This window comes from Oncorhynchus keta, chromosome 17 (assembly GCF_023373465.1).
Source record: "Oncorhynchus keta strain PuntledgeMale-10-30-2019 chromosome 17, Oket_V2, whole genome shotgun sequence".
Taxonomy (NCBI): Eukaryota; Metazoa; Chordata; class Actinopteri; order Salmoniformes; family Salmonidae; genus Oncorhynchus; species Oncorhynchus keta.
This window is the reverse complement of record NC_068437.1, coordinates 27823668-27836338: the sequence shown is the minus strand read 5'-3', so window position 1 is coordinate 27836338 and position 12671 is coordinate 27823668. Positions and strand designations below refer to the sequence as shown.

General features: G+C 42.9%; 1 protein-coding gene across 3 annotated transcripts in view; it reads right to left on the bottom strand.

Moving 5' to 3' along the window:
- The window catches only part of LOC118396735 (FERM domain-containing protein 5), a 117635-nt gene that overhangs the window by 6562 nt on the left and 98402 nt on the right, over positions 1–12671 (bottom strand). For 2 of the 3 annotated variants that reach the window (XM_035791124.2, XM_035791126.2), the window contains exons 5-13: positions 12288–12385; positions 11167–11290; positions 5469–5556; positions 5133–5221; positions 4117–4180; positions 3794–3885; positions 3111–3185; positions 2498–2566; positions 2143–2249 (exon numbers count right to left, since the gene is read on the bottom strand). In XM_035791124.2, the coding sequence (XP_035647017.1) occupies positions 2143–2249; positions 2498–2566; positions 3111–3185; positions 3794–3885; positions 4117–4180; positions 5133–5221; positions 5469–5556; positions 11167–11290; positions 12288–12385 (806 nt within the window). The remainder of the gene's footprint in view (positions 1–2142; positions 2250–2497; positions 2567–3110; positions 3186–3793; positions 3886–4116; positions 4181–5132; positions 5222–5468; positions 5557–11166; positions 11291–12287; positions 12386–12671) is intronic. The other variant, XM_035791125.2, reaches the window with a different exon arrangement.

Genomic DNA, 12671 nt, shown 5'->3' with positions numbered 1-12671 from the left:
GACCACGGGAATCGATAGAACATCACTCAGAAATGCTCAAAAACCATATAACATTCAAAATGGGTGAATCTTTCCTTTAATGCTCATATGTGTTCTTTTCATCCAGAGGCAGAAAAATCCTCCTCGAGGAATTACAAAATAGAGATTAGGCCAGCTCTGTTAAGCCATGCTGACTGCTGAGATCCTGTCAAAAGCAAAAGCAGGATGCCTCTGTAATGGGTGGCAGTGAAAGGCCATCTTTACTCATTGGTAATCTCCTTCAGTACATCCTAGGATATGCTTGGTTGCAGGGCAGATTGCAAAATGCAACCTATAGACATTTCATTACACAATATATCTTCCGGAGGACATTGTGTAAAGCTAGTCAAAATCCTCCAAAGGCCAAAATATCGTAAAAAATATCAACCTGAATTCAAAATCAAATCATACCTTCACAAATCAACAGCAAAGCAGTATCACATCACTAGTCTGTACCTCAACCATTACAACCAGAATAAGAAGACCCATAAACTCAGACTTCCTCTAAACCAGCAGAAGGATAAATGAACCGATGAAACTCAGAGGTCAAGAAATAGATCCAAAGACTGTTCACAAAGGGCCTCCAAGGACCATATGATTTAGAAGATCAGACATCAAAGGCATCAAAGGCATGGCATCATTTCCATTCTGTTAACATTGATGAGGTGGGAGTGAATTAACACACAGGGAGCTGGTCACTGTAACACTCCAGGAGGGTGATGATGATGAGGTTACCTGTCGGGGTGCTGGACTGGGGCCAGCCATCGGGCAGAGGGGTGCCAGGCAAGATGGGGGGAGGCAGGGGGGAGAGGCTGCCAGGCTCCTGCCCAGTCAGGGCAGGGTAGAGGGGCAGGACGCCCAGGGCCTTGCCAAGCATCCGGGGTCCCAGGCTCAGCACGCGTACCTTTACATCCCGGTAGCAGTGGTTGATCATCCGCAGGTGGACGTTCACCCGTGTGGTGATGCGGATCAGACACTTCACCATGGTGGTGTCTTCAAAAGCTCAAAGCGTCTGTGTACTATCCTGGTGGACCCTGTCCCAGAGCCCCAGCGGTGCGCTGGTCTCGCTTTATGTGTTAGGCCAATGGCTGCAGTCTTGGCTGGCAGTATGAGGGCTAGCGAGAGCGACTGTCCTGCTGTAGCAGTGTTCAGACGACCAGCACTGGCCATGTCCAGGCCCCACCCAGGGCAGTGACATACATGGAGAGGAAGCCCTTGGCTATTTTCAGCAAGGGTATTAATACTACTGTAAGACACCCAGTCAGCACAGGCAGGGGTAACGGTTGACAGGTGAGAGCTTGTCATAACTCTCTGATACATACAGCACCAGACCCTTTCACTCACACTCTCCACTCTACTGCAGCAGCATACATACTGTACTGTGTATTTGGGAGACAGGCAGGGACTCAGCTGTGACAAGGACAGGTCTTCAGTCCTGCTGCTCCTGTTCACCTGAGCCCATGCTGCAGTGTCAGCCTGCAAGGTTAGCCTCAGGGATAGAGGACAGAGGCAGGTCAGAACATGTGTGAGAGAGGAGGAGCAGGGCAGGCCCACCTGCAGACCCCAGGCCCCTAGGTTCAGAGTAGGTGGACTGACTGACGGCTGCACCAGCTGCCCTTGTACTGGCACTGTACCCCTCGCTCACACACACCCCTAGTGTTGATAGCTCGCACTGAAATAGACCAGCCTGAGTGACACACACACCTGTGACTTAGCCCTCCACTCCCACAAGCAGGGGCATGGCAAAGCTCAGGTTACAGTGTGTGTATATGTGTGTGTGTTCTGGGGGGGGCGCATAAAATACTTCCAAATAGGAGCAAGGACCTGATACATTTAAAAACGTTTGGATTTAACACCCTCCATTGAAATATCCACAGATTACCTTTAAAACCTTAGACCCAAACTAAAGCATGGCGACCCATTTCCACAACTATCCAGATTACTGTACATGTGTTCATTTGGATACAGACAACAATATAGAGCTGTGTCACTCCTGTCCACATTCCTAAAGGCTCTTATAGGACAATGATTCACCTTTGCTCATAACATGACCGTGGGGATTGTTATGGAGTGCCAGTGTTGACTGAGGGGAGTAGTGGGTCAGGGGTCAGGTCAAACACTTACCCTCCATGATGGAAATGTGGACGGCTCTCCGGCGGGTGCGTGGAACACTGGTGAGGCGCGGCCCGTGAGTGATGGACGGACAGCTTCTACTGGGAACCAGGCCAGCCCTGTGGAGACACACACACACACGCACACGCACACACACACGCACGCACGCACGCACGCACGCACGCACGCACGCACGCACACACACGCACACACACACACACACACACACACACACACACACACACACACACACACACACACAACACACACACACACACACACACACACACACACACACACACACTTGTTATCTGAGATGGATGATACAGTGCCCACATTGACATCTCGTGAATAGCATTGATTTTACCTGTGTATTTCTGGAGGCTCTCGTTTGATTTTGGCACTCTGCTCCATCACTTCTTTCGCCACTCGTCCACTACAATAAAGCACAATAATAGAGCTCCCTGGTGCCACACACTACACAGAGCAGTTCAGTGAGAAGCATCAGTACAGTACACAAGAACTGAGATTAGATTAACCTGGTGAACCCAACTCTCTCTAACCCAATCACCGTCTCCGGACTACACTGCAATATTATTTATTTTCCAATAGATTGAAACACAAACTCAACCTTTCATCATAACATAATGGACTCAACATACTGTAGCTATTTTAAACCATTAGAAAGTTTAGATTTCCAGTAACAAGAACCAGTCATTTCAAAGGTTTCACAGACCAAGTTATTTCCCTGCTCCTAGCACTTCAGCATTCACAGATGTGAAAGGAATGAAATTAAATGAATGCTGAAACATTGTTCTGAATGTAACACTGTCCCCCTCCCTGTCCCCTCTGTGTCCTGGCTCAGGTAAAGTATACTGACGTTACAGCAGGGCCCTGAGGTCCCCTATGCTGGAGAAGCTCTCCAGCATAGCTGTGGGCTATCTGCAGTGCCCTCTACTTATTGTCATAATTTACTGTACCTGTAGCGGAAACGACTCCCCTTGAAGAACAAGTTGCTGCTGGACACTGTCCTCACCTGACTCGACTTCTCCAGCCTGATGGAGGGGAAGAGAGGTGGAGAAGAAGAAAGGAAAGAGAAGAGGGGTGACATCATACTTTTCATATTCATATTTTTCATAATTTCATAATTAATCATCTTTGGTGTTTCTATGTCAAACAGTTATATTATATTTTTTAATATTTCTGTTATATTTCAGTCTTCTGTGATGTATATAAAGTGTAATATTGGGATGCAAACACATCATACTAATTCCATCTCTGTGTGTGCTGCCCTATGTTTGCCCTTTCCCTGTCACCCTCATCCATTACTAGACTCTCTCTGGTCATTGTGTTGATGTGTTGCAGGGGAAGGGGACCTCCCAGAGGTAGGGGGAGAGGACACACAATCAGTCATGGCTGAGACGGAAGGAGCACTCATTTCTCTGGAGGAGCCGTGCAGGGTTCAATGGCATGTCCCAGTGGACACTAACTCACAAAAGTCCACCGTTGCCTCACGTCTCGTTCCCTATCTCATAAACAGCCTGACAACGCTGCTCTCAGGACACTTCAAGGTCAGAGGAGAGGAGAGCCCTCTTTAGATAGCTCTCACAGATGCCCTGGAGTAAAGTGTATAGCTATGACTTAGAGGAAGAATAACACTTACTTGTAGAAGGCTTGGTTCTCCACTCCACATTTCCACAGGTGCTTGCAGGCCTCAGGTGTTGGTGCAAAGTATGTCAAGATGATCTTTTTGTCCTGCACATTAGAAATAAATGTGCAGGAAAATAAAACAACCAAACAGTTTCTCAGTTTCAAGAGTCATTACTATTACTACTGCTGTTTATTGAACACACCGGGCTGTGGTATGACTCGAACATGCTATCTCCAGGACCTGTTTTCAGAGAGTATAGGCCATAGAACAGTCACAGTCACTGCGCTGCTCTCTATACTTGACTCCCCCAACACATCAATAATTCATGCTCTCACCTCCTTCTGATTTGCATATATATGGAATATCTTTCCCTCGAACTTCAGTTTGGTCACCTCGTTCCTGCCCACAAGGAAGGGGATAGTTACTCACACAACCAACTGCATTGAGAGCCACAAGCTCTTAAAAAATTAATCACAACCACTAGCAGAACACACAAACAGCAATGGAGCTCCATGTTTGGCTAACAGAACACATATCTGATAATACCCCAGGTAAACTGGAGACATGGGATGGGAGAATGGGCTGAAGATAAAAAATAATTATTATTATTATATTATTATTATTATATAAAAAATCTAACAAAGCAGCTGTAAATGCTGTAACATATTGTAACATTCACATTGTCTACGTGGCCAGAATTTGTAAGTATTACAGACATACGGTACTGAATTAGGTGGTGGGATTTCTATATCAGGAGTGAATATCTAACTCATATTTAACTATTACAGACCCAATATAGTGGGCTACTGGCTTAATGAGAGGGGCTGTATGGAATAGTATGTTAGAGCAGCACTCATCCATGTATGTCATTAAGGATTCTTACAGTCACTGCTGCATGCATGATCAATTCTTTGTTGTGGTTGAGAACATGTATTTTCCTTGTGCATTTAAAAACAAGTTGATTTCTAACAGACAGGCCTGTGAAATCATTTGCCCAGAATAGTAGCGACTAACTAAGACAATGGGACACCTGTATGCATGCTGGCCCTCTGGTCAGGAGGAGAGAATCAGCTGGACACACTCCACTGATTGTGAATGTAGAACCAGCAGTGGTATGTGGTTTAGGATTATTTATTTAACTAGGCAAGTCAGTTAAGAACAAATTCTTATTTACAATGACGGCCTAGGAACAGTGGATTAACTGCCTTATTCAAGGGTAGGACGACATATTTGTACCTTGTCAGCTCAGGGATTCAATCTAGCAACCTTCCGGTTACTGGCCCAACGCTCGAACCACTAAGCTACCTGCCACCCCAGAAATCAGCATTAGAGCAGAAATCATTCTACTCACCACTTGAGAAAATGAACCCTCTTGTTTCCCTGAAGCACGACAAATCCGAATGGGGTGAAGGCAAGAAAGGCTGGATTTCCAGACACATCCTGTCATACACAAAAAAAGTGTCTCACATTGTTATGGCACAACACAATAGACCTACAATAGATACCTGTATCAAATACCCACATACATACTGTATGACTGTGTAGATGCTTGTGTGCTGCCATTTGCTTTAGCAATGCATTATCCATTCTACTAAGAGAGACCTCAAAGCTCAAGTAGAGGAAACATGGTGTTTTAATGCAAATGTCTTAAATTGAAGCAGCAGTGTGTGAGAATTGGCCACCCAACCTTGCATGGATGAGGATCCACACCATATGTCTCCAGCATCTGGGCTTTCTGGAGAAAATTCAGCTCTGATGTGTCAGGTGTCTGGCCACTGAGAGAGAGCATCAATGTCTGATTAAGAAACTTAACATCAATACAGGTCTATGAAAAGAAAGAGGCAAAGGTAAAATGCATAAATAATATGAAATATGACAGAACTACAGTGCCTTCAAAAGTATTAATCCCCCTTGGCATTTGTCCTATTTTGTTGCATTGCAACCTGCAATTTAAATGTATTTGTATTTGGATTTCATGTAATGGACATACACAAAACAGTCCAAATTTGTAAAGTGAAATTAAAAAAAGTACTTGTTTCAACCCTGAAGGAGCTGCAAAGCTTCACAGCGGAGATGGGAATATCTGTCCATATGACCACTTTGAGCCGTACACTCCACAGAGCTGGGCTTTACAGAAGAGTGGCCAGAAAAAAGCCTTTGCTTAAAGAAAAAAGCAAGCAAACATGTTTGGTGTTCGCCAAAAGGCAGGTGGGAGACTTTCCAAACATATGGAAGAAGGTACTCTGGTCAGATGAGACTAAAATGTAGCTTTTTGGCCATCAAGGAAAACGCTCAAACTCAACACCTCTCATCACCCCAAGAACACCATCCCACAGTGAAGCATAGTGGTGGCAGCATCATGCTGTGGGGATGATTTTCCATTGGCAGGGACTGGGAAACTGGTCAGAAATGAAGGAATGATGGATGGCGCTAAATACAGGGACATTCTTGAGGGAAACCTGTTTCAGTCTTCCAGAGATTTGAGACTGGGACGGAGGTTCAACTTCCAGCAGGACAATGGCCCTAAGCATACTGCTAAAGCAACGCTCGAGTGGTTTAAGGGGAAACATTTACATTTCTTGGAATGGCCTAGTCAAAGCCCAGACCTCAATCCAATTGAGAATCTGTGGTGTGACTTAAAGATTGCTGTACACCAGCGGAATGCATCTAACTTGAAGGAGCTGGAGGAGTTTTGCCTTGAAAAATGGGAAAAATCCCAGTGGCTAGATGTGGCAAGCTTATAGAGACATACCCCAAGAGACTTGTAGCTGTAATTGCTGCAAAAGGTGGCTCTATAAAATATTGACTTTGGGGGGGTGAATAGTTATGTTTTTTGTCTTATATCTTGTTAGTCACAAGAAAATATGTTTTGCATATTCAAGGTGTTAGGCATGTTGTGTAAATCAAATGATACAAACCCCCAAAAAATCTATTTTAATTCCAGGTTGTAAGGCAACAAAATAGGAAAAATGCCAAGGAAGGTGAATACTTTCGCAAGCCACTGTATTCCCCTTACACATAGGAGTGGTCAACAGAGTGAGCTGGCATGATGCTGAATAGACCAGAGAGCTCTGAATAGATGGCCAGACAGTGTATCAACCATCCTAGATACAGTACCTCTACCAATTAACATTTAATCAAGCACCAACCATTCAACAGCAATGGAGTAACGTGAGCATCAGCCTGACCTCCATCACAATCAATGGAAAAAACATGTATAGATGCCATTGACCCTCTAGGCTTTGAATTACTGGTGCATTCAAAAGATCTAAATAGGCACCTGTCCCAGCATTCTAATGATATTTTCTGTGATCACAGAGTCAGGCATGTTGACAGGTGTTTTGTTGGTGGTGAGACATGAACAACCCACTAGAGAGCAGCAGAGGATCTTATCTATAATTATCATTTTAAAGATCCTTTATCTATGAACCTCTGACTACACTCCTTTGGTCAGTCACATCCTCCATGCTGTCCACAGTATACAGTATGTCACATGGCCATGACCAGTTCCCTGAGCTGAGTCACTAGACAAAGCACTCAGTAATGGGAACCAACAATAAAGAACCTTCAAATCGACTCTGAGCTAGTGTGAAAATGGCTGATCCATGTTTCAATGTCTTTAATTTATGTAGAGCACATTATCTCACACTAATTATGATTTAAACAAAGGAGAAGTGCCTTGTGGGAGGATAAATAGCTCAGACATTATGACTAAACCATTATCCATGTGGCCTCAACCACATGAACTTTAGAGGCCTGAGGGTGAGTGTAAAGGATCAATGTTGGGAAGTGTCTGTCGCAGCCTGTCCCTCTGGGAACACCATGTCATTACAATGTGGAGAATTGGGTAATATTTGGTACCCACTAAAAAATAGTCAAAAGTCTGTTGAATTCTGTTATCACTGCACTTTCAACCATTTAAAAGCACACCAATGTTCAAATGGGAATACAATGTCAGATATTTTATTTATACAACAACTTAATGGGTTATCACTGTGTTTGATCTAATAGCACAACCAAATAACCTGAATTGCAGTTAGTTGAGATTACATCTAAGTACATGGTGCAAGTGACCAACGCCATTTGAGATTCTGTTCAGATTGTGAAGATTTCAACATACCTGTGTCCGTGAATATGCACGCGTTCTATGATTACATAAGAAGACATTTATTGTTATTGTAACCTCAAAATGTGGCCGTCGATGTGTTACTCATTTTAATGTTGAATAATGTTTAATTAATGTTTAATAATAATTTTAGGCTATTTACTGTATTACAAAAGTAATATTGAATTGTGTTTGGTTGACAACACAAAAAAAGACCAACATTTAAAGGAGATGTATCTACTGCTTGGATAGTTTCATCTGAACCACTGACTTTATCCTATTCTTTAACATTTAGTTTTGGTTGAGATGAAGATGTGAATCCAGCAGATCATTTGTTAACTTGTCGACAAGTGAATATGCTATTTACCATATTGCAAAAGTGATATTGATTGTCTTTGGTAGTCAACCCAACCTAATATCAACATTAGAAGGAGATAGAGCTATCCAAGCAGAAGATACACCTGTACCACTGAGTCTGGATTTAAATTGCAATTTGTCAACAAATTAATAATTTATATGATGGATTCACATCTCTATTTCAACCAAAAATCCAAAGTTAAAGAATAGGACTAAATCAAATCAAACTTTCAATGCACTTTAAATACAGTTTGATTTGATCCTATTCTTTAACTTTTATTTTTGGTTGAGATGGAGTCATGAATCCAACATATTTATTATTGACTTGAAGATTCCATTTGAAATAAATCTTAAAAACCTAGGCCTTTACAGTGTTTTTGGAAAGTATTCAGACCTCTTCCTTTTTTCCACATTTTGTTACGTTACAGCCTTATTCTAAAATGGATTAAATAAAAACATTTAATCAGCAATCTACACACAATACCCCATAATGACAAAGTGAAAAACAGTTTAAAACATTTTTACAAATTTATTAAATATAAAAACAGAGATACCTTACTTACATAATTATTCAGACCCTTTGCTGTGAGACTCGAAATTGAGCTCAGATGCATCCTGTTTCCATTGATCATCCTTGAGATGTTTCTAAAACCTGGAGTCCACCTATGGTAAATTCAATTGACTGAACATAATTTGGAAAGGCACACACCTGTCTATATAAAGGTCCCACAGTTGACACTGCATGTCAGAGCAAAAACCAAGCCATGAGGTCGAAGGAATTATCCGTAAAGCTCCGAGACAGGATTGTGTCGAGGCACAGATCTGGGGAAGGGTATTGAAAACTTTCTGCAGCATTGAAGGTCCCCAAGAACACAGTGGTCTCCAGCATTCTTAAATTGAAGAAGTTTGGTACCACCAAGACTCTTCCTAGAGCTGGCTGCCTAGCCAAACTGAGCAAACGGGGGAGAAGGGCCTTGGTCAGGGAGGTGACCAAGAACCAGATGGTCACTGTCAGAGCTCTAGAGTTCCTTTGTGGAGATGGGAGAATCTTCCAGAAGGACAACCATCTCTGCAGCACTCCACCAATCAGGACATTATGGTAGAGTGACCAGATGGAAGCCACTCCTCAGTAAAAGGCACATGACAGCCCGCTTGGAGTTTGCCAAAAGGCACCTAAAAACTCTCAGACCATGAGAAACAAGATTCTCTGGTCTGATGAAACCAAGATTGAACTCCTTGGCCTGAATGCCAAGCGTCACGTCTGGAGGAAACCTGGCACCATCCCTACGGTGAAGCATGGTCATGACAGCATCACGGTGTGGGGATATATCTTTCAGCGGCAGGGACTGGGAGACTAGTCAGGATCAAGGCAAAGATGAAAGGAGCAAAGTACAAAGAGATCCTTGGTGAAAACCTGGACCTCAGACTGGGATGAAGGTTCACCTCAACGAACCTAAGCACACAGCCAAGACAATGCAGGACTGGCTTCAGGACAAGTCTCTGAATGTCTTTGAGTGGCCCAGCCAGAGACCAGACTTGAACTCGATCGAACATCTCTGGAGAGACCTGAAAATAGCTGCGCAGCATCGCTCCCCATCAAACCTGACAGAGCTTGACAGGATCTGCAGAGAAGAATGGGAGAAACTCCCCAAATACAGGTGTGCCAAGCTTGTAGCGTCATACCCAAGAAGACTCAAGTCTGTAATCGCAGCCAAAGGTGCTTCAACAAAGTACTAAGTAAAGGGTCTGAATACTTATGTAAAATGTGATATTTCAGTTTACTAAATTAGCAGAAATGTCTAAAAACCTGTTTTTGCTTTGTTGTGTAGATTGATCAAGTAACATTTGTTTAATCAATTTTATAATAAGGCTGTAACCTAACAAAATGTGGAAAAAGTCCAGGGGTCTGAATACTTTCTGAAGGCACCCTTTGTATTATCTATTTTTAGTTGAATCCTGGGCTGAACTTAAACAATAGCTATTGATGACTTCCCAAATGCTATACACTGTAGGCTTAAATAGCATCATTGATGATTTTCTGTATGATTGATAAAGTATGGTTACATTTAATTTGCTCTATTGAACATACCCTTAATAATGACTTTGATAGCAATATTTCAACTAATTAAGTGGAGATTTCTCAACAATCATTCTCATGATAACACATTGGCAATAGTCAGTGACAAATATCAATGCTAAGCAAGGGCTGGGCTAAAACCCTGAATGAGCCCAAAGGGATAGCTGTAGATAGATCAACTCTCCAGTAGGAGGTGCTGCCCAGCCTTTTATTTTTTTCTTATGTTAATGGATCTTATATTGATCTGACGTTTCAAAGGTAAAAATTGAAATTCAATATATTTTCCACATAGATTCCATGTTACAATATGTAGACAAATGATGTTGAAACTACATTGATTTAACCCGTTTGTGCACAGTAGAGTGTATCATCATTAAGAAACCCTCAGTGATGCTTCATCAGATAACCTGCTGGCAGAGAAAGTAGTGTGTGTGCGTGTATGCCTTTGTGTGTTTGTATGTGCACACACTTCATTAGGTGTATTGCACTGCACTCCATGACAGGTCTTGGGCCACGACCCTCATAATAATGACTGTATTAATGAAAGGTAGTTATTGTGCTCAAGAAAATCCCACCATCTTGTCTCTGCAACACCCTGAAATGACAGTGGGCCATTAGCCAGCCTACCTGGTTGTTTCTGCTAGTTGCAGGAATTGGAAGGTTTTCCAATTGATTAAACAAATGTTTGAGAAGAGTGTGAAGGAACTAGTTTCCAAGACAATAAGCATTCGTACAATGGTAGTTAGTGCTTTCTCAGACAAATTGATTCATCTTATAGCTGCAGTGTGTGTATGAACGTTCATGCACGTGTGAGAGGTTAAAGAGAAACAGTAGATTGGTCCTTACATCAGTTCTGTCTTGTGTATGTCTGAGATTCGTCGCTCCAGCTTCACTGAATGTTTTGGGAAGAACTGGAATTTAGAACTGTATCCTTCAGGATGCTTCCCAGGGTCATAGTCCCCAATCTCAGCTGGAACACAGTTCATACAAATGATCTACCATTTCACAGCACCACAGTCTAACCATACATGGTTACATACAGTACATACAGTAATATATCTAACATTCACAACATCATTCCATTCAATAAATCATGAAAAAAGTGGATACAGAATATGTTTACAGTAATAACTGCAAGTGTGAACTCTTAAACAAGAATTATTAGGGCTAAGGTGAGTATTTACACAGTTCTACACACACATTACTGGCACCCTTGCCGAGGTGTTGTTAGTTCACAGGCAGCTTGTGCTGTATGTCAGCAGAGCTCTTAATGACGACAAGTTAAACTGGCCCAGGGTTGCTGTGGTTTATTTGTGACTTCATACCACACTGAGCTCCCTCAGGTGGCTCTGACAATCCTTTCCCTCAGCGAGCGAGGACGAGGAGGTGATCAGGCAGCACCTCCTCATGAACAGAGCCAGTGCACCTGCCAAAGGACCTGCCTTCTTTTTCTCCTAACACTGCACTTTCTGCGGCCTTCGACTCGCTCGCCGTACCCCTCAAACATACAGCCTGCCTGCCTCTCGAGGGTCTTCTGTGTGTGAGCTCCATGCTTACACAGCTAACGATACTGCTGAGAGCAAGACGCCTGATAATCAGGCTTACAATCTAGCATGAAATTCACGTTTAGCATTCAAAGCATTGATCTTACTTATCAGCTGTCCCATCTTTCTTTGTCAGCTATGGTTTTACAGTGTAAATTAGTATGGAGGTGCACGTGTTGTCTGCATTAACATTTTAATTTAATGCTTTTTAGTATACAGTAGAGATCAGTCAATATGGAAGTAAGAATCCCTCAGGGCATATAATTTACAAAGTGATAACTACATCCTTATGAGAAATCCAGGTGTTTTTTCCCCCGGCTGGTATTCATCTCTATGGTGGAGTGACTGGCAGAGAAGTTATGTGAAGGTGCAGTGCAGAGAGTGGGGCAAGCAAATCCAGCCTGTCAGGTCCTGTCACTGTACCTTGCAGGATGAAGGCAGCCAGCATGGCAGCATCCGTCGTCTTACACAGGAGGCGGCCATGATACAGATCTCTCTTGATCTGCAGGAAGACTAAATATCTGGGACCAGAACAGAGTGGGTGAAGAAGGTCAGAGGTCATGGATCTCAGTCACCTGTCTACTTTAATGAGATTCATCAACATTACAGACCACACTTATTTTTAGATCTATTGCAACAACAAGACATCGCCACAGATAAATCTCAAAAGATGTTGGGGACAGGGTTTGGTAGGGGATGCCCTGAGGCAAACTGCTGCTATTGTCGACTGACTGTGTTTCTGTTCAAGCCTCCAGATTAGAATCCAGACAAGACCAGAGCTTCCCAGAACACAGCAGCACTGTCCTG